General features: G+C 58.1%; 1 protein-coding gene across 1 annotated transcript in view; it reads right to left on the bottom strand.

The window, feature by feature from the left end:
- PPP2R2B (protein phosphatase 2 regulatory subunit Bbeta) overlaps positions 1–24,340 on the bottom strand; it is a 40,514-nt gene extending 16,174 nt beyond the window's left edge. The window contains exon 1 of the mRNA XM_054287943.1: positions 24,168–24,340. Within this exon, the coding sequence (XP_054143918.1) occupies positions 24,168–24,237 (70 nt within the window). The 5' untranslated portion in view covers positions 24,238–24,340. The remainder of the gene's footprint in view (positions 1–24,167) is intronic.
- Positions 24,341–24,681: the final 341 nt, after the last annotated feature.

Here is a 24,681-nt window from a genome sequence, read left to right as displayed (position 1 = left end):
TGAGGACAACACCTCCATCTGAAACCACTCAGAGTGAAGAAAAGCAAAGAGGCAATGAAAAATTAGGAGGCTTGTGGAGGAAGTGTCTGGTAATGGGAGAGCCAGAGCACAAATCCAGCCATAGATCCCCTGTGGAGGTCTCAGTGCATCCCACCATGCAGGAGATGGGCCCTGAGCTCAGAAAGGGGTTTGAGGACACAAACATTAAAATTACAACTGACTAACGCAGCCCAATCCTCAGCCTCTGAAGGAGGACTCCCAGGTGTGACCCTCAGTGACAGGCTGTGGGTCTGAGGGGGACAAGGAACAGACACCCAGGTGCCACCAGAGCAGGGCTGGGCACAGCGTGCAGCTGGTGTGGGCAGCCTGGGCCATCAGTCCTGCCCCAAACCGGGGGTGAGGCGGGAGGCCAGGGGACAGCAGAGGTTAAACTGCAATCTAATGGCATGCAAAATCACATGTGATTGATTGGCATTGATTATCCCCTGCCGAGGGGAATCACAGCCCGGGAAACAGAAATCAATTCCACTGCATTAAGCCCAGTAAGGGTCTGGAGCATCAGCAAAGTGCCCTGAAACACCACAGCTTGCTGACACCACCGATTGAAGCACAGCAAGCCATGGCATGGCACGATATGACATGGCATGGCACGGCATTGGCACGGCATGGCATGGCATGGCACAGCTTGGCACAGCATGGCACGGCATGGCACGGCATGGCACGGCACCTGCCCAACTCCTTCCATCCCAGTCAGGCAGGGCTGTGGGGAGGGAGGGATGGGTTTAGTGGAAGAGCACCGTGCCTGAGGAGCTCCCAGGCCCGTCCCTGTGCCCATCCCTCTGCCCGTCCCTCTGCCCGTCCCTGTGCCCGTCCCTGTGCCCGTCCCTGTGCCCGTCCCTCTGTCCATCCCTGTGCTCATCCCTCTGCCCGTCCCTGTGCCCGTCCCTCTGCCCGTCCCTGTGCCCGTCCCTCTGTCCATCCCTGTGCTCATCCCTCTGCCCGTTCCTGTGCCCATCCCTCTGCCCATCCCTCTGCCCGTCCCTGTGCCCATCCCTCTGCCCGTCCCTCTGCCCGTCCCTCTGCCCGTCCCTGTGCCCGTCCCTCTGCCCGTCCCTGTGCCCATCCCTCTGCCCGTCCCTGTGCCCGTCCCTCTGCCCGTCCCTCTGCCCGTCCCTGTGCCCATCCCTCTGCCCGTCCCTGTGCCCGTCCCTCTGCCCGTCCCTGTGCCCATCCCTGTGCCCATCCCTCTGCCCGTCCCTCTGCCCATCCCTCTGCCCGTCCCTCTGCCCGTCCCTGTGCCCATCCCTCTGCCCGTCCCTGTGCCCGTCCCTCTGCCCGTCCCTCTGCCCATTCCTGCAGGGACCAGGCTGGGTCAGGCTCACACAGGACCCCAGCACCTTGGAGCTCTGCTGTGCCGCTCCTCACAACAACATGCTGCTGCTTCTCTTCCCAAAATGGAAAAACACTCCTAGACTGAGCAGCTAAAAATACTGGCACATTCCAAATTTCCCTGCCCTTGTTGCAGCAAAGAGGAATTTCATGCTACCCAACCTAGACGACAGAAACTCCCATCTGGCAGCAGCCCCCGTGTCACTCAGCATCCCCCAGCAAACCAAAGCACCCATTCCAGAATGCCTGCGTGCAAGAGTGTGAATTTACACCACCCCACCATCCTGGCCAGGTGTGATTTACTGGAACTGCTGGAAAGGAGAGTTCAGGAGGAAACAACGTCAGGAAGGGCTCAGCACAGAGGCTCTCACAGCCCCAGGTGCCCAGGGCCAGGACATGGAAGGAGGGGGGCAGGCGCTGCTCCAGAGCCCAGCGCAGCAGCAGAGACCCTGCATGGGCTGGGTCACGGACACGAGCAGAACAATCAAACAGAAAGGAAAGGGCAGGGCAGATTTCAGGCACAGCCACAACCGAGCCCACCTGAGCAGGTGGGCAGAGGGAGGCAGAGCAGCAGAGCTGCCTTTGGCCCAGCTGCCCTGGCACACCCAGCGCCCATCCCTGCCCACCCGTGCTGCTGGCTCCTGGCTGTGCACGCAACACAAAACGCTTCCATCTGCACCAAGATGCACAACTCATTAGCTCTTGGATTAATGGCAATTTTTAATTTGTCAGGCTATGAACACCTTATTAAGCTGTTACACATCACACCTGTGGTGGCAGAACCGCATGTAAATGAAGACAATTAGCCCGGGACTCAAAGATCTCTCTGCCAGTGCAAATAACCCCGGCCTTGTGAGGAAAACCAGCAGCTGCCCTGGGTGCCCAGAACGCCCTGCTGAGAGCCAAGGCGCCCCAGCAGGCAGCCCCACCCAGCCCAGCTCTGCGAGAGGGTCTCAGGGGCTCCCTCAGCTACAGCCCAGGCTGTGGCAGGACAGAAACCCTCTGCTCATACACCCGAGATAACCACAAACCATGGTCTGCAGAGCACGGCAGCTTCTTCTAAGGAATCACAGAATGTTCTGAGTTGGAAGGGATCTGCAAGGGTCATTGAGTCCATCACTCACGTGACTGTCCCATACAGAGATTGAACTCACAATTGGCAATATTTGCACCATGCTCTAACCAACAGAGCTAACCTTAGGGGCTTAAAAGCAAACTGACTGAGAGCTGGGCAGTTACCGAAACCCACCGTTTCCTGAATTATTGTTTTTCTCTATTTACTATTCTTTTCTACATTATTCATCTTGCACACACACTCGGGCACACCAGGGCAGCCCTCAGTGACTCCCCAGTGTGCCAGGCTGGGGTCAGGGGCAGCACTGGGCAGTGACCCAGGCTGGCACAGCCTGCCCTGTGCTGGGCTGCCCCCACACCCTCACACTGCCGGAGCGTTGCAGGCAGCCCATCCCACCGCTCTGTCCCTCGGCTCACGGCAGGATCCAGCCGCCATCCCTGTGCCAAGAGGCTTAGCTGCACAGCAGACACAGCCTCCTCAAAATGGCTGATTTGGGCTTAGGAATAGTGATGGAAAATCCGAGCCCATCTGCAAAATACACCCTTAAAATAATGAGACTTTGTAAAAACCAGCTGAGCATTGATCAAGTCCTCCACCCTTTCCACATTAAAATCTTTAAAAACTCCGATGATTTCTGCCACAAAACTGTCTGGGCACTTCTCGTGCTTGGGCATAAAGGCATCAGCAACCCAAAAAGTGCCCTGGTTCCAAAATAGCTTCTGAAAACCTATGATTTCCAGGGACATCACTGGTTGCTGAAAACCTGAACATCTGACAGAGGAAGATACTCACAGACGGTAACAATACGGAGCTCTTACTATTTACAGGATCTTTGTCTGCAACAGGAGCACAAAAGCTGCTTTTCCCAAGAGCTGACCTGTGCTGAGCCCTGCAGCAGCAGGTGTGACCCTCAGCACAGCCCGGTGTCCTGGGGGCTGCCTGCAGGCCCAGGGGCTCTCAGGGCACGCCCTGCATCCGACTGCTCTCACAGACCAGGGCTCGGATGCAGACATGGGATGGATGCTTTCCAACACTCTTCATGTGCCATGCAGTCTGTCTTTCTGGTCATCTTGCTGCAGCCATCTGTTAGCTGATCAGCAAAAACTATTGACTGTTGAAAAATTTTAATTAGAAGTACCCAAATGTCAGCTAAGCGAGTGAAATTCAGAAGCAGCAATCTCTGCTCTCATGTAGAGCAGCTATTTTCAGCTTACAGCCCAGTTTTGTTACCATCTTGCTCTGATGTCATTCTCTGTCACATTATTCCAGTTTGGTGCCCCTGGAACAAGCCCTTGGCTGAACATGGGAGGCACCACATGCACTTCTGCCACAGGAGCTTCTGACAGGAGCCGGGCCCTGGTGCCAGAGAGAGGATCACAAAGCACATGGCACACCGGGGAAGCAGGGATGGGCACGGGGGGCTGAACGAGCTGCCTCGGTGGGCCAGCCTCGGGCAGCACCAGCACAGGAACACAGCTGGGTCAGCCACAAAGGGCACATGAAGGGCGATGGGGAGGGCAAAAGGGAATGCGGCTGATGGAACAGGAACACCTTCTGCATGGGAAACTCTGTGCCATGACGCCCCTCTCTGCAGGGAGCACCCACAGCAGCCACGCCCGGCACGCTGGCGGCATTTGAAAAATGTTCTTAACGCTCCAATTCCAGTTCTACAGGAAAGCAAACGCACCAACACCGTGCAGGCAGTCCCTGGCATGTGCTGCACAGATTTGAATTTAATCAGCCCAAGATGGCTTAATCCAGCATCTGGGGCTGTCCTAAGACGGCAGCACAATGGGGCTGGGGCAGGCAGTGCCACCCAGAGCCCTGGGCTGTGCCAGCCCCCCTCAGTGCCCGTGTCTGGACAGACAGGATATTTCACACTGACACCAGTGCTCCCAGCAGCATTTCCCCTGCCTGTGTGCAGCCAGTCCCAGAGCCCACAGACCCTCTCTGGGAGGTGGCACGGCCTGTTGGCACTCCCCATTGCCCTCCTGGTGCCTTCAGGAGCTGGTGCCACTCAGGGCCCTCCCTCCGGGACGTGCCCCGTTCCCAGAGTGCCAAAGGTGCCCGTGGCAGGTGGGCACTGCCAGGTGCCCATGGCAGGTGGGCACTGCCGGGTGCCCGTGGCAGGTGGGCACAGTCGGGTGCCCGTGGCACGTGGGCACTGCCGGGTGCCCATGGCAGGTGGGCACAGTCGGGTGCCCATGGCAGGTGGGCACTGCCGGGTGCCCGTGGCAGGTGGGCACAGTCGGGTGCCCGTGGCACGTGGGCACTGCCGGGTGCCCATGGCAGGTGGGCACTGCCGGGTGCCCGTGGCAGGTGGGCACAGTCGGGTGCCCATGGCAGGTGGGCACTGCCGGGTGCCCGTGGCAGGTGGGCACAGTCGGGTGCCCATGGCAGGTGGGCACTGCCGGGTGCCCATGGCAGGTGGGCACAGTCGGGTGCCCGTGGCAGGTGGGCACTGCCGGGTGCTGCCTCCACACGTGGCCCAAGGCCACTGCCAGCCACTGCCAGCCCTCCTTGCTGGGGCACAAACCCTCCACGAGGCTCTGCAAGAGCTCAGGGGAACCCAGAGCCCTGCATGGGCCACACCACAACACACTGCTCCCTCTGAAACCCATCACAAACTAAATTTTCTGCCGACTTTAACATTTCTTCCCATGGAAGACAGATGTCTGTGCCATCATTTTCAATCTGCTCCTGGAAGAGCTTGTCTCGAGACATTTTCCTTGCAGTATTTTAATTAAACTTTCTTTCTTTCAATTTAGTTGGGTTCATTAAGTGATGTCCTGAGCCGCTGAAATGAATTGCTTAAAAGTGATTTGTGCAGCAGCTTGAAGGAGCAGATTGCAGCTATAAATGAGCCTGTCTTTGAACTTTACAAGTTTTGCACTTGGGGTGCAGAAGGCACCCAAAAGCCTCAAGTCCCGGGGTAGGCCCAGGGTCTCTGTGGGCAAGGCAGCATTCCTGGCTCCTGCTGGTAAGTTACAGAGAGTGAAGAACACTTGTTCATAAACTGCAAGTGTAAATAACAAACATTTCTGCTTGGAAAATAACAAACTTCGTAAATACAGCTATCTTTAGTGGAAACAAAACCCTTGTTTGTTACAGGGAATAAATTCTGGGATGTCAGAGGTTTCCAAACAGAAGCGTGGACGGTCACTAGATCCAGTGAGAACCCTCTTCCCATCAGGTGGTCAGCAGCCAATAGACACAACTACACAACATCCAGCAACTTCCACTGAAAAGCTGCAGAGATAAACAGTATGTTGTCTTACAGCCCTCACCTTCTAAAAACGAGGTGAGAGCTGGGTGCTTCATCTCTTTTCCTCCTCCTTGTCAGTGAGAAGGCAGGTTACTGGATGTTACCTGACATTAGGTAATGCTGCTTCCATGTCTGCCCAATACTTACCCAAAGACAAGGCACTGGGCTTCCTCTCTCTGCTCCTGCCTGCTGGGGCTCAGCAGGAGCGAGTCACACTGTTTGATCTCAGCTGCCTCAGTCACACCCAGCTTTAGCCCAAAGCTCCCCACCCAAACACAGCCTCACCTGATGCGCATCAACCTCCAGGCACTCTCACTGTCACTGCCAGCCCAGCCGGGCTCTGCAAGCCTGCAGGTGTCCTGGAGCGCTGAGGCGTTTGGGACAACCTCTGCTACCAGAGGGGTCAGCACCACGGCACGGTGCCAGGGTCACATCCCCCTCGGGCGGCACAGCAGCATCCCCACGCTGCATTTGACACCAGCTGCGCCAGGCAGGTGGAGCAGCAGCTCCAGCAGTTCCACTGACAAGGGACATGCTGCCCCTGCAACACGCTCCCCACACGGGTACAGCCAGATCAGCCACGGCTGCGTGGCCTCCACCACTCGCTGCCACTGCCAATGCCACTGCCAATGCTGCTGCCACTGCCAATGCCGCTGCCAATGCCACAGCTGCTGCCCCTGCTGCTGCCACTGCCACTGCCACTGCCACTGCCACTGCCAATGCCACTGCCACTGCCACAGCCGCTGCCAATGCCAATGCCACTGCCAATGCTGCTGCCAATGCCACAGCCGCTGCCAATGCCAATGCCACTGCCAATGCTGCTGCCAATGCCACTGCCAATGCCAATGCCACAGCCGCTGCCCCTGCTGCTGCCACTGCCACTGCCACTGCCACTGCCACTGCCAATGCCACAGCCGCTGCCCCTGCTGCTGCCACTGCCAATGCCACTGCCACTGCCACTGCCACTGCCACTGCCACAGCCACTGCCAATGCCAATGCCAATGCTGCTGCCAATGCCACTGCCAATGCCAATGCCAATGCCAATGCCAATGCTGCTGCCAATGCCACTGCCAATGCCAATGCCACTGCCAATGCTGCTGCCAATGCCACTGCCAATGCCAATGCCACAGCCGCTGCCCCTGCTGCTGCCACTGCCACTGCCACTGCCACTGCCAATGCCACTGCCACTGCCAATGCCGCTGCCAATGCCACAGCCGCTGCCCCTGCTGCTGCCACTGCCACTGCCACTGCCACTGCCAATGCCGCTGCCAATGCCACAGCCGCTGCCCCTGCTGCTGCCACTGCCACTGCCACTGCCACTGCCACTGCCAATGCCACAGCCGCTGCCCCTGCTGCTGCCACTGCCACTGCCACTGCCACTGCCACTGCCACTGCCAATGCCACTGCCACTGCCACAGCCGCTGCCACTGCTAATGCCACTGCCAATGCTGCTGCCAATGCCACAGCCGCTGCCAATGCCAATGCCAGTGCCAATGCTGCTGCCAATGCCATTGCCAATGTCAATGCCACAGCCACTGCCCCTGCTGCTGCCACTGCCACTGCCGTTGCCGCTGCCACTGCCATTGCTGCTGCCCCTGCCGCTGCCAATGCCAATGCCACAGCCGCTGCCCCTGCTGCTGCCACTGCCACTGCCATTGCCGCTGCCACTGCCATTGCTGCTGCCCCTGCCGCTGCCAATGCCAATGCCACAACCGCTGCCCCTGCTGCTGCCACTGCCACTGCCACTGCCACTGCCACTGCCAATGCCACTGCCACTGCCAATGCCACAGCCGCTGCCAATGCCAATGCCACTGCCACTGCCACAGCCGCTGCCACTGCCAATGCCACTGCCAATGCTGCTGCCAATGCCACAGCCGCTGCCAATGCCACTGCCAATGCTGCTGCCAATGCCATTGCCAATGCCAATGCCACAGCCGCTGCCCCTGCTGCTGCCACTGCCAATGCCGCTGCCGCTGCCGCTGCCGCTGCCACTGCCACTGCCCCTGCCATGGCACGTCCCAGGGCAGGCGTCACCCAGGGATGGGAGCGCTGCCAGGGCACAAGCAGCAGCACACTGCTGCACAACAGCATCCCAGCACGAGCAGCTGCGCCACACGCAGCAGGACACGCTCCCTGCCCCCGTGCCCAGGGGTGTGCTGGGGGTAAGGGTGTGGATTTTAACAGTTCTGCTGGAAAGCAGCTTCCCATTCTGAGGGAAATCTAGGCGTAACTTAATTCAAAACAGAAAGCAAGCTGCACTCTGGGCTGTGAGCAAGTTTGGGCTTCATTCGGAAGGGGGAAAAGTGAAAATACTAATTAACCCCAGTTGGAAGAACGCCTTGCAGAAACATTATTCAGAATGGGTCACAAATCATAAAATAATAATAATAAAAAAAGCCACAATGCTCTGGGGACATTAAGCGATTACAGAGAGTTGTTATTTGGCTGATTTTCACACTTCATTAGCATGTGCATAATTTAACAAGTGAACGTGCTGAGGGCTGGCAGCACATAAGAGCCACTTTCTTGAAACACCAACTGTAAATTGGGACACCACAGTTAGGGGGTTTGTTTTAAATCATGGTGGAAAACCAATGGACATGGATTCCAGGCCTTCAGCAGAAGAAAGGGATGTTCAGGGAGCACAGGCCAGGCAGAGAGGTGCTATGGGAAGGTGGCTGCCCCTTTGGACATGGCCCAGAGATCCCGGCTCCACGTGGCTGGGAGCTGCCCCAAAGCCATTTAATGCAGAATTAGGTAAATCTGGATAAACACAACACAGTGAATCTGTGACCTTGCACTGCGCCCCCTTGTCTGGCACTCACCGCAGAGCAGTGGGGACGGCACTGAAGCACAGGGGGGACAGCCTTTGGGAGTCACCATCGGAACAGGGAACCTTCCAGCACACCCATTCCCCTTCCAGCAGGGAGACGGGAGGGCAGGAAACCAAGGGGAGTTATCAGTACAGGATGGGCACATCACAGGGAAGGGGCAGTGCCAAGACAAACCAGAGCACACGGGCCCAGGCTGTGCAGCCCTCGCTCAGGCCACAGGGCAGAGAGCCCACGGGCATCCCACCATGGCCTGGGACACAGGGGACCAAAGGCTCCACAGCCAGGGACAAGGAGGGGACACAGGGGACTGAAGGCTCCACAGCCACCATCAATGGACAAGGAGGGGACACTGAGGGACTGAAGGCTGCACAGCCACCACCCAGGGACAGGGAGGGGACATTGGGGGACTGAAGGCTCCCCTGCCACCAGCCAGGGACAGGGACACCCTGGCCCAGCAGCCAGGGCTCGTGCTGTCCCCTGCAGGGCTCCCACAGCACCTGACAAGGTGGGCAGACACGGCAAGCACAGGTGTCCAGCACAAGGAGACCTGTGAGCTGAAGGCAAAGGGATGGTTCAGATCAGGGAGAGACGAGACCTCTGCAAGAAAAAAGAAATCTCTCGCTCCTTTTTCCCACACTGTGTGGCAGCCACATCTCTGAACGCTGTTCCAGATTGTAATTTCCCCATATTTTAACAGAGATTCTGTTTATGAAACTGCAAGAGGATTTAGTACTTATGAATAATGCCATGAGGTCTGGGAGATGTTTCTTTATATGATTAACTGACCACAGGCCATTTGTTTTGCAACAAAGAGGCTCAATGATCCGTGCACTCTGATTTATTCAGCCCCCATCTAGCGCAGTGGCTGGCATCTTCCTGGTACCCATATCTGCACAACGATGGGAGGAATGCAGACCATGAGAGCCTCTGCATGCCAGCCCATCAGCTGGGGCAGAGCTGAGGGGCAGGAACCCCAGATGAGGGCAGGGGAACCCCACATGATGGCAGGGGAACCCAGCTGCCCCACCAGCTTTCACAGTGAAGCAGGGCAGGTTCTGCTTTCGAGTTCTCCCTAATGCTCTCCTCACGGGGGCATGGCTGCATGTTTCACCCACATTTCTGATTTCAGATACAATATTTGCTGCAAAGATAACGGGTATCACAAAATAAACTAGGAGAATTGATATCAGCCCTGTGCTATTGGGCACCGTTGACACTGTTTGTTGATGAAATACTGCTGCACTGAAATGAGTGTGAAAACTGGCGAGTGGATTTCACTCTGAACGGAAGTGGAACTGACAAATGTACTGTAATTGTCCAAACTGAGCAGCTGATGGCAAGTGCCTGGCATCCTCTGGGTACCACACACTTTCTCTCCAGCAGCACTCCTGCATTCCAGGAAAGGATGCTGGAAATGTCACCTTCCTTCTCAATTTGGCTTTTAATAATGGAACAAGAAATGATACGGCCACAGAAGAAGTCTGAGTTTCTCCATCCAATGAAACACAGCAATGCCTGGTTGGCCCTTTATGTTGTTTTGTTTTGCTGTACATAAGCAATGATGAGTGAGGATGCAGTACTTTGAAGTTGAACTTGGGAGTATGAGCAAAGCTACTGTGAGAGTAATAAATTATGCAAAACTCTTTGTGCTTGGAATGTTAATGTTTCAAGATGGTGCAAACAGGCCCTTTTTAAACCTCTTTTAAAAACCCAAAGAAGCCTTGGGACCAAACCATATGGTTTAAGTCAGCGGCCTATAGCAAGCTTAATGCTTCTGCCAGCCAGCAAGGATTTGGGCAATTAGTTTATTAATGTGTTTATGTAAACAAAGAGAAAAAAAGTTGGGGAAAGTCTCATCCATTTCTCTCTGCCAAACTTATTGAGCATCACCAAACAGAGAAAATGCAAATCTAAGAAACGTTAAAACCCAGCAAAGCCCCAGCCAGCCCCAGCACCCTGACAAGGAGAACTTGTGACCCCATCACATATCCAGGGCTCATGGTGTCTTACCAGAGTCCTGAGGAATGGGCAAAATGGTCCCTCCCAACCTCAAGAGTCTATGGAATCCCAAGCAGAAAACTACCATATCACTTCCAGTTCATTATTACATATCCCTGACTCAGGACAAGGATTATCTAATTATCGCAATTGCTTCTGCTTTGGGAATGGGCCCTTTACACTCGGATAAAGGTGCCTATAAAGAGCAGCACTTCTGCCTGCTCAGGCTGCGGGTCGGGTTTCATATGCTCTGAGAAGATTAACTTTATTCTTAGTGAAGAATTTAATTACAGGAAGCGATTAGCCAAGTGCCCCCAGTCAATAGAGATGCAGCACAAGCGGTGCAGGAGTGGGCACCTTTGCTCCTGAGCAGCAAGTCCAGAAACACTGACATTATTGCAAAGCCATTTGGGTTTTAAGTGACACCAGCCAGACCTGGATCTCCACAGGCCAATTACAACATGCTGACTTAAGCAACATTCAGCAGGGCTGGGAAACCAATGAAAAAGCAGCAGGAGACTGAAAGTCCATTTTAAAATGCAGGAATACATCAGTTTATATGCTTGTTTTCTAGTTGCAACACTGCAAAAATCAATGGCTTTTGAAAAGTAAAAGAAGCACAGAAAACTGCTTGCAAACTCTGACAGTCAGAAAACAGCACTTGCTGATAAATGTAACTGTTTTCTCTGTCTTTTGGAAGACAGGACAAAAGAATGCCTTGAATATTTGCCACCTCCTGTAACCCTTTCCACTGCATGTCAATAACTGCAGCAATTCACTAAGCAAGAAAAAACTGTAATTAAAAATACCTAAAGCAGCTCTGCAGCCTCCAAAGGGCACTGCCAAGGGCTAACAGAAACCCAGCCAGGCAGCCCAGGTGCCCGTGAGCAGGCTCCCATGGGAGGCAGTGATGTGGGAGCCCACACTGAGCACCCCAGGGTGACACCATGGGGCGTTTCTCCACTGCCAGTTTCCACCCACAGCCCTGCCAGCCCTGATGGGCACTGAGAGGGTCCCGGCTGGACCCACTGCCCATCAGCTGCTGCCTGAGCCTGACACACAGCTTTTCCAGGGGGGGCTTTCATTTGGAGGCCTGAGACTGCATACGCAGAGGAAAAAACCCTTTTCTGGCAAACCCTTGTCCTCGATTTCATCACCTCATCAATAACTTTGCACATTGTCAGAAGCAGATGGCAGGGAAAGAAAGAGGTTTGGGGAAGCAGCAGCTCTCAGGAGATCAGGAACAAGGTGGCTCCCAATCTGGGATTCTGCTGTACCCCAGTACCTCCAAACAGGCACGGCTCCTCCCTGGGGCCAGGAAAGGCACTCCCAGCCAGGGAAGGGAAAGCACACACATTCCTGCTCAGCCTGGCTGCTGCGCCCCTGTGGGACGTGCCCCGCAAAGCAGAGCTGGTGCTGCAGTGCCCTGTTTGGGGAGGAGGGCTGGCACTGCCACCCACTCACTGCTGTGGGCACTGCCCGGGCCAAGCCACAGCCCAAACACACCCTGAACAGGCGGGCAAGGTGCTTGAACACACTGAACAAGGGGGCAAACTGCTTAAACACACTGAACAAAGGGGCAAACTGCTTGAACACACTGAACAAGGGGGCAAGGTGCTTTGCCCGTCCCCAGCAAACGCTGAGACAGGGCAAGGCACCCGGCCTGACAGGGACAGACACCTCCTGCACATGGGAACATGAGCATTCCTGCTGAGATGAGGCCCTCCAGAACAGGCAAGGTGCAGTAAATGGATCTGAAAACAGCCTCGCAGCTTCCTTCTCAAGAGAAAGCAGAGCCCTGCTAATTAAAGAAACAAAGCCTTTAAGAACAGTACTCCAAAGCCCCTCTGGTTGCCCAGGCTGCTTGGGTCCCTGGGAAAGGCCAACACACCAGACACGAGCACGTTTGGAGCTGCATTTAGCAGTGTGCCCATCATCAGCCAGGGCAAGGGAACCTCTGGGATGGGATCCACAGCCCGTGACACGCCCAGGCAGCTTCACATGGGAACTGACAGCAGCGTTTGGCCCTGAGAGCCCAACTCAGAGCAGGGCTAATTGTATTAAGGACCACACAGCGTATTGCTTTATTTGTAATGAGTTTTAGGCTTCAGAAGCTGAGTCCCATCTGCAGGAACAGACTGTTGCAGGATTCAGCTATTAATAGCCACTGGTACACGCTTCCAGCTGAGGGACACAAGGAGGGAGGAGACAAGCAGATGGAGATAATGCATTAGGGTGACACAAAGCCAAAAAAAGGATGATCCACTTCCCCACATCCTCACACACATCTCACGCTTGCAGCAGGGAGCAAATGAAGTGTCACATGTGATTAACTCATAAACATCCTAATTAGAAAGTCCTTACATTCAATCAAATGTCCACATATGACAAGACTTCAGTGTCCTCCCCAGAGCCCCATGCAAACGAGGAAACAGAGCAGACTTCAGCTCCAACTTCAAAGCAAGGCCCATGCCCAGCCTGGCATCTGTAAGATGCTGTCTATGAAGTGCTTTGAGAGCTGCTGCTGGAGGTGTGTGGGATGAGAACCAAGAGCTGCTCTTCTCCCTTCTACGCTACACCCAGATGAATTCTCTGACTCGGGCTGACCTCCAAACCAGCCTGTCAGCGGAAATGCTGCCACTGATGGCAATGGTGAGGAACTCTGACCATCCAAAGATCCACGGGAGACGTGGATCCGGCCTCGCTGTCACCAGGAACAGCCGCAGCTGCAAGGCAATCTCTGCACAGCATCATCCTCAGAATCTTGGGTGAATTCAGCCATTTAGTGCCACGGGTACTGACCGCTGGCTTTGCTTTTATGCCCAATGTTTTTCTGCCTGATGACTTCCATCAAAAAGCTGAATACCCTGTTGTAGCTGGAGCTGCTCCATCAGTAGCACCTCGCTGCTGCACATTGCAGGGCTCCTAATGAAAAACATTGCATCGAGTTGCCAAATGCCAGTGTGAAACAGGACCCATAGCCAGGATCTGCTGCAGGAGCGCCAGAGCTGAGCTCTGCAGGGGCAGAGGGCTCCCCTCATACCTGCAGGATGCCAGCAGCGTGACAGCCCGGCCGCTCTGGGGCTGCTCCATCACCTAACACACTTGCTAGCAGGAGTCCGGAGGCTCCCCACACTGACTGCGGCTCCGGCCCCATGCCCATCCCCTGGCTGCTCTCCACACAGAACACAGCAGCAGCCCAGCTCACAGCTCACAGCACTGCTGAGCAAAGCCAGCAAAGCTGCTGGCACTCACAGGCATCACCAGGGACAGGCAGGGTCCCATTGCACTCCGGCCACGACCTGCAGATGGAAATCATGCTGGCTCTGGTGGCTGCACGAACCCCCAGACCAGAGCCCTCACCCGAGGCCGGGGTGGAGAAACACCATCACCAAAACTTGGCCAAAACCGAACAGTTTGTCACTGCTGGGAGGCGCAGGGCCCTGTTTGCTCTGGGGCCTTCAAACAGAGCAGTTCTGTAGGAGGAAAGTGCTGCAGAGATGCTTGTGGAGATTCTGGTGGGACTCTGGCTTCTGCCAAGAAATCAGGCAAACGAGCAGCCTGCCCTGGATCCCCGCGTGAGCCGAATCCTCCAGCTGAGAGCGCTGCCCGAACAGATCTTCCCAAGCAGAGGCAATCGCAGGCAGACATCTGGCACACAGCACTGCCAGCCAGAAACGTTCAATGGGGAACCAGGTACAAAGCAACACTGCTCACGCTGTTATTATAATTAAGAATCTGTCAGCCTGCTGAAACGGAGGCCAAGTTTATTTAGGGATTGTGAGGGAGGGCTCTCCAAAACAGCCTCTCTGATTCTCTCTGTTCCATTCCCCAGATCCCACAGAGATGCACATTTCCACCGACAGCTTGTGGCTGGAGCAACCTCCACCTGTGCTGACCATCACTGGGCATTGCTGGGCACAGCACTGCTGACCATCACTGGGCACTGCTGGGCACAGCACTGCTGACCATCACTGGGCATTGCTGGGCACAGCACTGCTGACCATCACTGGGCACTGCTGGCACACAGCACTGCTGACCATCACTGGGCACTGTGGGCACAGCATTGCTGACCATCACTGGGCACTGTGGGCACAGCACTGCTGACCATCACTGGGCACTGCTGGGCACAGCACTGCTGACCATCACTGGGCACTGTGGGCACAGCATTGCTGACCATCACTGGGCACTGTGGGCACACAGCACTGCTGACCATCACTGGGCACTGCTGGGCACAGCACTGCTGACCATCACTGGACACTGCTGGCACACAGCACTGCTGACCATCACTGGGCACTGTGGGCACAGCATTGCTGACCATCACTGGGCACTGCTGGCACACAGCATTGCTGACCATCACTGGGCACTGTGGGCACAGCATTGCTGACCATCACTGGGCACTGCTGGCACACAGCATTGCTGACCATCACTGGGCACTGTTGGCACACAACACTGCTGACCATCACTGGGCACTGCTGGGCACAGCATTGCTGACCATCACTGGGCACTGCTGGCACACAGCACTGCTGACCATCACTGGGCACTGTGGGCATAGCATTGCTGACCATCACTGGGCACTGCTGGCACAGCACTGCTGACCATCACTGGGCACTGTGGGCACAGCATTGCTGACCATCACTGGGCACTGCTGGCACACAGCATTGCTGACCATCACTGGGCATTGCTGGCACAGCACTGCTGACCATCACTGGGCACTGTGGGCACAGCATTGCTGACCATCACTGGGCACTGTTGGCACACAGCACTGCTGACCATCACTGGGCACTGTTGGCACAGCACTGCTGACCATCACTGGGCATTGCTGGGCACAGCACTGCTGACCATCACTGGGCATTGCTGGGCACAGCACTGCTGACCATCACTGGGCACTGCTGGGCACAGCATTGCTGACCATCACTGGGCACTGCTGGGCACAGCACTGCTGACCATCACTGGGCACTGTGGGCACAGCACTGCTGACCATCACTGGGCATTGCTGGGCACAGCACTGCTGACCATCACTGGGCACTGTGGGCACAGCATTGCTGATCATCACTGGGCACTGTGGGCACAGCATTGCTGACCATCACTGGGCACTGCTGGCACACAGCATTGCTGACCATCACTGGGCACTGCTGGGCACAGCACTGCTGACCATCACTGGGCACTGCTGGGCACAGCATTGCTGACCATCACTGGGCACTGTGGGCACAGCATTGCTGACCATCACTGGGCACTGCTGGCACAGCATTGCCCCATCCCCAACAGCAGTCAGGGGGCCAGGGCAGGGTGAGAGCAGGGCAGGAGCCCAAGGGCACTGACTGGAGCCACACCAGCTCAGGTCACACATCAAATCACAACTGACACACATCTCTTGCCATGAGCTTGCTATCAGCTGATGAGGACCCAGATATCAAGAACGAAAACACCGAGATGAAACTTTAAAAACCCATTGGTCTTCCAAAGCCTACAGCACCTTGAAAGTGAGCACGTTTAGGGAGCCCTGCTTGTGTGGCTGCTCTGGGCTGGGTTCACTGAGGCCACAGATGAACCAGGAGCCATTTTAGGGTCCAGGGGTTCCCCCACTGTTGCACATCTCAGCAAGCTCGTTATCAGCATTTGGAGAGGTTCAGCTTTGATACCCCTTGCACTAAAATGAGTTGCAGATCAAACCAGGCAGTCAACAGAATTTTTAAATTAAACTACAAAATTATTTAAAATCCCCTTTGAGGACGTTATCACAGGGTTAACACCCACTCTTGGCTTCAGATAATACAGCAGCAATAAATGGTAATGTGCTCTATGAAACGTGATTTATTTTTGCTGAGCAGGCTTGGCATTATAAATCTCAGCACTCTTAATATTTAAAGTTGTTATTCTAATGACAAAATAGACATGAGGGAGATAACAGTCTTTATCTCCATTAATGTTTTATTGTTGTTCAGAGAACATGGATATGGACTGATCCAAGCATAGGAAAATCACAGCAATTTGTTTGCACATTGGGGAAGCTGAGATAATGGTTGTGTTTTATGACCACACCAGGGAATCAGCTGAAACGCAGGACAGAGCAGATCAAAATGAGGGATTAATCGGCTGCTTTGGTTTCTGGTTTATATTCCGGTTACATTTCCATTCCCAGGCCCTGCCTTAGCATGACATTAGAAGAGATGGTCCAACAGCTGACTCGTGGCACCCGAGGAAGTGAGGAAACAGGCTTTGAAGGAAACAAACGGGCTGCACAAGCGCTGTGTGCAATGCAGGCGGGCAGCACTGCCGGGGAGCAGGATCCTTCTGGGCATTCAGGAGCCGACCCTGCCCTCCCCGAGCCCTCGGGGCCCTGCAGCTGCCCGGGTGCCGCAGCACAGAGCTCCTGACCCGCCTGGCTTCTCAGCTCCCTCCCAAAGCACCCCAGAAGGCCACAGCACCCTCTGTGAGCTGACCCTGAAACAGCGAGCTGAGCTGCAGTGGGGACTGTGCTCTGGAGGCTTCAGCAGATAAAAGCTGAAAACCAAAACAACAGAAACTCCAGACAAACCACACAGCCACCTGCCCCATCCTGGGACCCCCTGGGCCAGACAGGGCAACCTTTTCCCCTCTAGAAATCAGGTGCATAATGCACCAGGGAAAAACAACAACCTGTGCTGCCCTCATTGCCTCCAACAGCTCAGTCACAGCTGTTCTGGGAGGACGGCAGGGAGGCGAGCTGGGGGCAGCATTCCCAACAGCTCACAAACATCACACCACAACACACCAATGTGCACATCTGGCCTCCGGTGCCCAGCTGCTGGGGCAGGTGGCCACGGCGGCATCTCAGCCTTTCCCAGAGCGCTGGGGTCAGGCCAGACCAGTTCCAGCTTTGCTGTGCCTCAAGTGCCCCTCCACAGGGCAGGGCAATGGCCTGCTCCCCAGGCGATGGGGACTGGGGAGGGCTGCAAAGAGCTCAGGGGCCGCTGCCCAGGGCAGCTCTGCACAGGGATGCTGAGCTGAGAACTCGGGGGTCTTTTGGTCAGCGCCAGGCAGAGCGGCTGTGCCGCAGCTGCACCAGCACCTGTGCGCGGAGCCCCGGGACGTGCCTGGGCTGCCTGGGCACTCCCCGCCGTGCCCGGAGCCCGGAGTGCCCACCGGCACTGCCCGGAGGCGCGGTACGTGCCCGGTACTGCCCCCCGGTCGTGCCCGGTACTGCCCCCCGGTACGTGCCCGGCACTCCCCCGGTATGTGCCCGGTACTGCCCCCCGGTACGTGCTCGATACGTGTCCCGGTACGTGCCCGGCACTCCCCCCGGGCTGCCCGGCCGCTCCCGCGCTGCCCGCGCCCCGGGCCGGCCGTGCCCGCAGCTGGGGCGCTGTGCCGGCTCAGCGCATCGCGGCGAGCGCCGCCCCGGGAGCAGCAGCGAGCGGCAGCCGCTGTTTGTGAGCCGCCTGAGCAGGGTCCTGCCCGGCCGGGCGCGGCTCCGCGGGCCCGCCCCGCTTCACCGCCACACCGCGGGATCACCCGCTTCACCGCCACACCGCGGGCCCGCCCCGCTGCACCGCCACACCGCCCCGCTGCACCGCCACACCGCGGGATCACCCGCACCGCCACACCGCGGCATCACCCGCTTCACCGCCACACCGCGCCCTCGCCCCGCTTCACCGCCACACCGCGGGCCCGCCCCGCTTCACCGCCACACCGCGGGCTCGCCCCGCTGCACCGCCACACCGCGCCCTCGCCCCGCTTCACCGCCACACCGCGGGCTCGCCCCGCTTCACCGCCACACCGCGGGCTCGCCCCGCTTCACCGCCACACCGCGGGATCACCCGCTTCACCGCCACACCGCGGGATCACCCGCTTCACCGCCACACCGCGGCATCACCCGCTTCACCGCCACACCGCGCCCTCGCCCCGCTTCACCGCCACACCGCGGGCTCGCCCCGCTTCACCGCCACACCGCGGGATCACCCGCTTCACCGCCACACCGCGGGCCCGCCCCGCTGCACCGCCACACCGCGCCCTCGCCCCGCTTCACCGCCACACCGCCCCGCTGCACCGCCACACCGCGGGATCACCCGCTTCACCGCCACACCGCGCCCTCGCCCCGCTTCACCGCCACACCGCGGGCCCGCCCCGCTGCACCGCCACACCGCCCCGCTGCACCGCCACACCGCGGGATCACCCGCTTCACCGCCACACCGCGGGCCCGCCCCGCTTCACCGCCACGCCGCCCCGCTGCACCGCCACACCGCGGGCCCGCCCCGCTTCACCGCCACACCGCGGGCTCGCCCCGCTGCACCGCCACACGCACCTCTCGCTCACCGTGCCCGGAGAGGCACCGGCTCCGGCAGCGGCGCTTCCCGGCCACCCAGCAGCTGGCACGCGTATTCTCAAAGGATTCTTTCCACAAGCATTTATTGCCCCAGCCAATCACTAACAACAAGTCTGGACTCAATAATCTCGGAGGTCTTTTTCAACCTTAATGATTCTATGATTCTATGGGTCTAAGCCTGCTGGCAGGGGTACAGCTCTGCTCCAGCTCGCAGAGCTAGGGAAGCTGATGATCACCTTGCCTGCCACAGCATTAGACCCTTCCACCTACCGACATTCCAGGCACCAGGTCTCAGCAGCTCTTTTGGGAGGAGGCGTCGGGGCTTTGGCACAGCCCTGCAGGCTCCTGCTCCCACCAGCAGCCACAGGAGCGCCCTGCTGGGTCAGATGAGGAGCATATCCCACCCAGCATCCTGGCTCCAACAGACAGCAGGCGATACACAAACAGCAACCAGCAACATTTCCACTAACATTCTCCTGCCCTCTGCAGTGTTCAGCTCAGGGGGCTCTTCAACCACAGGTGGTCTCTCTACATTTAGTAAATCTTGACCACTCCACCGAGGCCCTCAATTCCATTGTAAAACCTGATGATGGGGCAGTCCTTGCTGACACCTGCAAGCACCCACAGCATAGTTCGGGGTGCTGGGCCTGAGGGCCTGACCAGGGCTGGGTTCAGACCTGCTGCAGCTGCAGACCCCACAGCAGCAGGGACCAGGGTAACCCCAGGCTGTGAGGCCAGACCCCTCTGGGTGCTGTTGGTGTCTCCTGCAAGTGCCCCAGCTTTCCCCAGCCCCGAGAGGCAGCAGCTTGGCTCTTGCACAGAGCTGAGGGGACAGAGGCAGATGCAAGGCATCACCAGTGACCAGGCACCCTCCTCACAGTCCATCTGCAGTGGGTCAGCCACATCATTGCCTGCTCCCAGTCCTCTCAGTAATCTCTAGATTACAGGGTCCCTAGGCACATCTATTCTCTCATTAATCTGTAGATTAAAGCATCCCCAAATCGGCTTTGACGTAGAGCACTGCAAACAGTTGAGTTATGCTGTGCTTCTGCAGAGATCCCATATGAGACAGAATGAGGGATGGACCCACATGTCTGTGGCTCAGGAACAGGAAGGGATGTCTAAACACAGTGCACATGTATAAACAAAAAGCACAAAGGATGTGACTGTGTTTCGTAACCAAAGTACTCATGTGATAAAACAACTTCACAGAGGTTCCCAGATTAACTAAATCTCAACCCAGATGAGCTCCAAACAACAACTTGCATCGTTTGCAACAACAGAAATACCCAACAGCTCTTGCCCTAAACCAGCACTGGGAGATGCTTCACTTGGTGCTTTCCTGGAGACTACCTGCAGATTTTTAAAAAATCAATCACTGTACCACAGAGAGCTCGAGGCAAACTTCCCTGGCATCAGGGCCCCTTCCTGCAGCACCATGGCAGGGCAGGATGGGAATGACTGAGATGCTGACAGATTCTTACAGAGGGAGTAACAAGATTAAAGCAGGAAAAGGAAATAAAGGCTTAGTGATAGATTTTGCAACAGCAAAACCCACTGGGTTTGGGAAACACCCCCTCAGGAGATGACACACCTGCAGGGGCATTAGCCAGGCCCAGGGAAGGGTGCAGGGAGCAGCCATGGGTGGCTGCAGGGTGTGGTGACTGTCCTGCCCAGCAGGGCCAGCCCTGGCACGTCCCCAGGGCCACGCAGCTCCAGCAGGGCCAGCCCGGGCCCGCAGGGGAGAAGGTCCCTTGGCAGAGCCATTGGGAAACACGGACACCCCCAGGGACGGGCCCCGCACCGCGGGCCGGGGACACGAGCGCTCCCCGGGACCCTCCTCCAACAGCGGAGCCACCGGCCGGGCCCCCTCCCCGCCAGGACCCGCGAGGACACATCTGCAACGAGCGCGTCTAGAGGTGGAAGCTGCTCCGATGGTTGTTTGTATTCAAATGTCTCAATTTGTCCTACTTTTGGCTGGGCGCTCAGCAGAATTGCCAATGAAGATAGATTTAAGCAAAACAAGAACAAATCTAGCATATTTTCTGGACACTTTTCCCGTGAGATCTGCCGTTGTGCAGCGGCGCTCTGGGGTCGGAGCTGGCGCTGCCCTGGAGCCGCTCGCCCCGCTCCCTGTGGCACAGCCGGGGCCGGGGCTGCGCCCAGCGCCGCCCTGGCACCCGAGGCCATCGGTACAAGGGCCCCGCTTCTGCTCAGCAATGCTCCGAGCTGCACAGGAACAAGGCATTCAAATGTGCGCTTGTGAAATACCATCCTCGCCTCACATTTGCATGAAAATACCAGACCTATTTAAGTGACAACGACACTTCACTAAAGCAAATTACATAACCGGCTATTTCCCTCAGCTGACACACCAGAGACACCTTCATTTCCAAAGCAAGTCTGCACTTGCTGCACAGCATTTGGAAGGATTTGCTTCTTCTTAAACCAGATACCAGACCGTTAGAGGAATATGCTGCTTTCACATGCAGGAAAAAATAAAACTCAATTATCTAAATTTTTTATCTTAGCAGAATCTACCATTTCAACGTGCAGTCAGCCTCCCTCTAGCAGAACCACTGCATGGAGTCAGGAGTTCTATTCAGCACGAAGGGAAGAAAAACTCCCAGCTGGCAGACAGCCATTAAATCCCCTCCTGCACTGGCCCCTGCCCTGCCGCCGCAGCACGGATCTCACCGGCCGCTCCTGTCCTCTGCTGCACAAATGCCTCTGTGTTTCATTTCCACCGAGAGGATTGCCGTGCTTCCCTGGCACAAGGTCCTTCTGAAACTGCCAGCACGCGGCCACAGATTGCAGACATCCTGGATCTTACCGCTGAAAACCCCCAGAAATCACCGGCAGAAATCACTGCGGGCTCATCTCCACCCTTCCCCACCGGGAAACCTGAGCTCTCAGCAGGTCACAACAAGGTAGCTGTAGCCTCATTTCACATTTGCTGGCTGTTGCAGCTGCCTTTCGGAATGCAGCAACAGCAAAATCATCCTCCAGAGAGCACAGCACATGGCGATGTGAGCCAGACACCCCGGAGGTCCCATCGGGGCCACAGCATCCTCCTGCAAGCACCGGCCCCGCCACCCCTGTCAGCGGCAGCGGCAGCGGTGCGGCCTCCGCAGGGCCGTCAGTGGGGCCAGGGCAGGGCTGCCCGCTCCGCCCCACAGCGCGCCCTGCTATGGGGCACCCCACAGCCCGTCCTGCTAGGGGGCACCCCACAGCACGCCCTGCTATGGGGCACCCCACAGCACGCCCTGCCATGGGGGACCCCACAGCACGCCCTGCCGGCCCCACAGCACGCCCTGCTATGGGACACCCCACAGCCCATCCTGCCGGCCCCACAGCGCGCCCTGCTATGGGGCACCCCACAGCCCGTCCTGCTATGGGGCACCCCACAGCCCATCCTGCCGGCCCCACAGCGCGCCCTGCTATGGGGCACCCCACAGCCCATCCTGCCGGCCCCACAGCGCGCCCTGCTATGGGGCAACCCACAGCACGCCCTGCTATGGGGCACCCCACAGCCCATCCTGCCGGCCCCACAGCGCGCCCTGCTATGGGGCACCCCACAGCCCATCCTGCCGGCCCCACAGCGCGCCCTGCTATGGGGCAACCCACAGCCCCACAGCACGCCCTGCTATGGGGCACCCCACAGCCCATCCTGCCGGCCCCACAGCGCGCCCTGCTATGGGGCACCCCACAGCCCATCCTGCCGGCCCCACAGCGCGCCCTGCTATGGGGCACCCCACAGCCCATCCTGCCGGCCCCACAGCCCGTCCTGCTATGGGGCACCCCACAGCCCGTCCTGCTATGGGGCAACCCACAGCACGCCCTGCCATGGGGCACCCCACAGCACGCCCTGCCGGCTCCACAGCACGCCCTGCCATGGGGCACCCCACAGCCCATCCTGCCGGCCCCACAGCACGCCCTGCTATGGGGCACCCCACAGCCCACCGTGTGGCGCTCCCGAGCAGAGCAGCAGAGCCAGGGATGCCCAGCACAAGCCCTCCCCAGCACCTGGGGGCTGTCACACTGAGCGCTTGCATTCCAGCTACACACAAGCAACACAAAAAACATTTCTTTGGCTCATCAGGTATTCAAAGCTTTCCATTACTATATCAAGCCAAAGATTTTCCACGAGATAAACCCTCCTTTAGCCATGTGACAAAATTCCCAAAGTCTGGCTTCCTCTAAGTCTCATGAGGATGACACCATAAGTGAAAGCCTCTTTGGCTACTAATTAAGCTACAAATAAGCCTGCTCAGGCTCTGGTATGGAGTCTGGTTTTCGAAGCCTCATTGAAGGTGTCAGTGCTACCAGAAGGGGTGGGGGTTCAGTTTTGCTTTACATCAGCTGCACTTTCCTCCTGAAGCCAGGGAGCAAAGGGAGGTTATGGCAGAGCTGATGTGAAGTTGACAGCTCTTCAGCTACCAGGGAAGATAGCAGAGGCAACAGCAGCTCCATCCCCATCCCTCCTTCACCCCTCGCTGCCGGAGCTGCCTTTGTGGTGGCTGCAGCAGCATGTGCAGGCTGAGCTCATGTTCTGATGCCTGAACCGAACATGGCCACACCATCTTCTCTGCTCTTGAGCTATTATGGGAAGCCACTTTCAAATGCACCGTGAGCCTCACCGGGGCTGTGACATTATCCATGTGCAACAGCCTCGGCATCTCCTTGCATCTGCAACGCACCGGTCGGGATGCACTTCGCTACACCTTCCTGGAGCAGTTTGTACTGAAAATAACCCCGAAACCACTGCTCCATTGACGAGATCTGCACCAGCGTTTGCCGTATTCCGCACCCCGCAGCGGCTTCAGCCACCTGCAGCGCCGCGAACGCCCTCGGGGGCCGGGGAAGCCGCTCCCGAGCCGCGGCCGCCGCCCGCATCGCCCCGGCCCCGCGGGCGCGCTCCGGCGGGGAAGGGCTGTGGGGGTCGGGACCCCCTTTCTCCCGGATCAGGAGGAGCGGGAGCTCCCGGAGGGGCCCGGCGGGGCTGGGGGCGGCTGCGTCCCGAGCGCTGCTGCGGCGGCTCTCGGGGCCCGGGCTCAGCGGCCCCGCTCCGCCGGGCACCGGCCGGCCCCGGGAGCCCGCCCAGGGCACCGGCGCTGCTGAGTCACCGCAGCGGCCCCGCCGCGCCCGCAGCGAGCCCCGGGGCCGCCGCCGCGGGGCCGAGCAGCCCGGGCCGGGGCCGGTGCCGGGACAGCCGCGGGGAGGGCGCGGAGCGGGGGCCGGGGCCGCTGCGGGGCGGCCTCACCTGCTGCGGGCGGGCCGGGGGCCGCGGGCCGGGCTCACCTTCCGTGGCATAGCTGTGGTCTCGCAGGAAACTGCTGCTGATCTTGCGGGTCTCAGCGTCCTCCTCCATTGACGGCGGGCAGGCGGGCGCGGGGCGTCAGCAGCCGCAGCCGCGGATCCATCATCCCCCCCCGCGCCCTGCTCCGCGGCGGCGGCCGCCAAATGCGGCGGGGGGGGCGCAGGGGCGGCGGTGCCCGGTGGCTCCTCCCATACGGCACCGACCGGCACCGCGCGGGCGGGCGGAGCGCGCCGCGGCCCCAGCCCCGAAGCTGCTCCTGCTCGGAGACGCTCCTGCTCGGGGGATGCTGCTGCCCGGGGATGCTCCTGCCCGGGGATGCTCCTGCCCGGGGAATGCTCCTGCTCGGAGGATGCTCCTGCCCGGGGATGCTCCTGCCCGGGGAATGCTCCTGCTCGGGGATGCTCCTGCCCGGGGATGCTCCTGCCCGGGGAATGCTCCTGCTCGGGGATGCTCCTGCTCGGGGATGCTGCTGCCCTGGGACCCGCCCTCCTGCCC

Source organism: Melozone crissalis, unplaced genomic scaffold (genome assembly GCF_028551555.1).
Source record: "Melozone crissalis strain CALT ecotype California unplaced genomic scaffold, PUWL_Pcris_2 ptg000061l_1, whole genome shotgun sequence".
Classification (NCBI taxonomy): domain Eukaryota; kingdom Metazoa; phylum Chordata; class Aves; order Passeriformes; family Passerellidae; genus Melozone; species Melozone crissalis.
The sequence above is the reverse complement of the archived record's forward strand: the minus strand, read 5'-3'. Positions and strand labels throughout refer to the sequence as shown.